At 64.0% G+C, this 1,524-nt stretch overlaps 1 protein-coding gene across 1 annotated transcript; it reads right to left on the bottom strand.

The window, feature by feature from the left end:
- Positions 1-333: 333 nt before the first annotated feature.
- LOC112589409 (uncharacterized) lies at positions 334-1,271 on the bottom strand. Its single transcript, XM_025302588.1, has 3 exons — positions 1,149-1,271; positions 905-1,042; positions 334-705 (listed from the first exon to the last, which is right to left on the bottom strand). The coding sequence occupies exons 1-3, from the start codon at positions 1,269-1,271 to the stop codon at positions 334-336; spliced, it is 633 nt and encodes a 210-aa protein (XP_025158373.1).
- Between the last annotated feature and the right edge of the window lie 253 nt (positions 1,272-1,524).

Below are 1,524 nucleotides of genomic sequence, written 5' to 3'. Positions count from 1 at the left end.
GGCAGTGGTGGCATCTAGTGGTGGGTTCCTTTCCGATCCGGTGCAGGTACGACCCGAAACATCCGTGTCTGGTCAGTACCTGCACCAGATGGAAGGTCAGTCCACGCCCAGCCCTATCCGCCATCTCGTCCAGACAGGGGCGGACAGCCTCGGCCGTTCGGCGCCCGAAACCCCTGGGATCGGACAACAGGTCCACCCACTTTCCCAGGGTCCGGGCACTGGCCAGGGACTTCAGGGCCCTCATTCCCCTGACTGTTAGCTCTCCTCTTCGCAGAGCTCACGCACCCGCCAATAGAGAATGTCTCTCATCGACGATAAGGGGAGGGGAGCCGGTCAGGCCGCCATATGGGACACGGTGCGGTACCCCCGAATGGCCCGTATGACCACCGGCCGCAGCGCCTGGCGCATCAGATACTTGTTGCGGTCGTTGGCCGCCAACTGGGGCGCCCAGATGCGCACCCCGTACAGGGCCATCGAGAGCACCACACCGATGTAAAGGCGGCAGGCTCTCCATCCTGGGCCCCCCTGAGCGCGCATCAGGCTAGTCACTTTGAGCCCTGCCCCGCGCACCCGTGGGGCCAGATTCCTAAATGGACCCGGAAGTCCCACTGGCTGTCCAGCGTCAGGCCCAGATATTTCATCGTGGGCGCGACCTGGACGTGGACTCCATCCACCAGGACCCGGGTCGGCGGCGGCGCCCCGCGACTGCCGTCATGAAAGAAGATGCACTCAGTCTTATGGGGCACCACCCTGAGACCCTGGTCCAGGATTTCACCCACCACCGATGCGAGTGCCACCTCCATTTGTAGGCGAGCCTCCCCCAGGTTTTTTCCCCGGCAAGCACCAACATATCGTATGTATAGCAGACCACGTTGGCCCCGAGGGGGAGAGGAGTGCGCAGCACCCGGTCGAAGGCGATGTTCCACAGTAGGGGCCCCAGAACGGATCCCTGTGGAACACCGCTCTCCATAACGCGCCGGCCTTGAACCCCGCCTTCCTTGGTGAAGGCGAGGTCTTTGCTCTCGAAGTGGGCCGCCAAGGCCTGTCGGAGATAGGCGGGCACCCGTGGAACTCGAAGGCCCTACCTATCTTCGGCCAGGGCAGGCTGTTGGAAGCATTTGTGAGCCTAACGACATCGCTATCCGCACCGTACCCCCCCTCTCCACGACCGCCCGGGCCAAGTCCTGGACGCACTGGATCGCATCCAGCGTCGAGTGTCCGGGCCTGAACCCGAATTGGCGGTCGTGGAGGCCCGGCCCCTCCAAGGACATGTGCTGGACAAGGCGGTCAGCGATAATGCGTTCGAGCATCTTGGCCGCCTCGTCCAGCAGGCATATCGGCCTGTAGGCCGACGCGCTCCCGGGCACCTTGCCCTCCTTCTGGAGGAGGACCAAGTTGGCTCTCCTCCACTCCGAGGGGAAAAACCCCCTCCTTCGGGCACCTGCTCATGGTGACCCGCGTGACTTCGAACAGGTTTCCCTCGCCGAGGGCGAGAGCCCAAGCGCGGCCAGGAATGCCGTCGGG

This window comes from Harpegnathos saltator, unplaced genomic scaffold (assembly GCF_003227715.2).
Source record: "Harpegnathos saltator strain DR-91 unplaced genomic scaffold, Hsal_v8.6 scaffold50, whole genome shotgun sequence".
Classification (NCBI taxonomy): domain Eukaryota; kingdom Metazoa; phylum Arthropoda; class Insecta; order Hymenoptera; family Formicidae; genus Harpegnathos; species Harpegnathos saltator.
The sequence above is the reverse complement of the archived record's forward strand: the minus strand, read 5'-3'. Positions and strand labels throughout refer to the sequence as shown.

Excerpts from the sequence above, each read along its gene's own strand:
- LOC112589409 (XM_025302588.1), bottom strand. The coding sequence starts at position 1,271 with ATGTCCTTGGAGGGGCCGGGCCTCCACGACCGCCAATTCGGGTTCAGG. Across the intron at positions 1,043-1,148 it reads TCGTGGAGAGGGGGGGTACG|GCCTTGGCGGCCCACTTCGA; the intron begins GTGCGGATAGCG and ends TATCTCCGACAG. Across the intron at positions 706-904 it reads GGAACATCGCCTTCGACCGG|TCGCGGGGCGCCGCCGCCGA; the intron begins GTGCTGCGCACT and ends TCATGACGGCAG.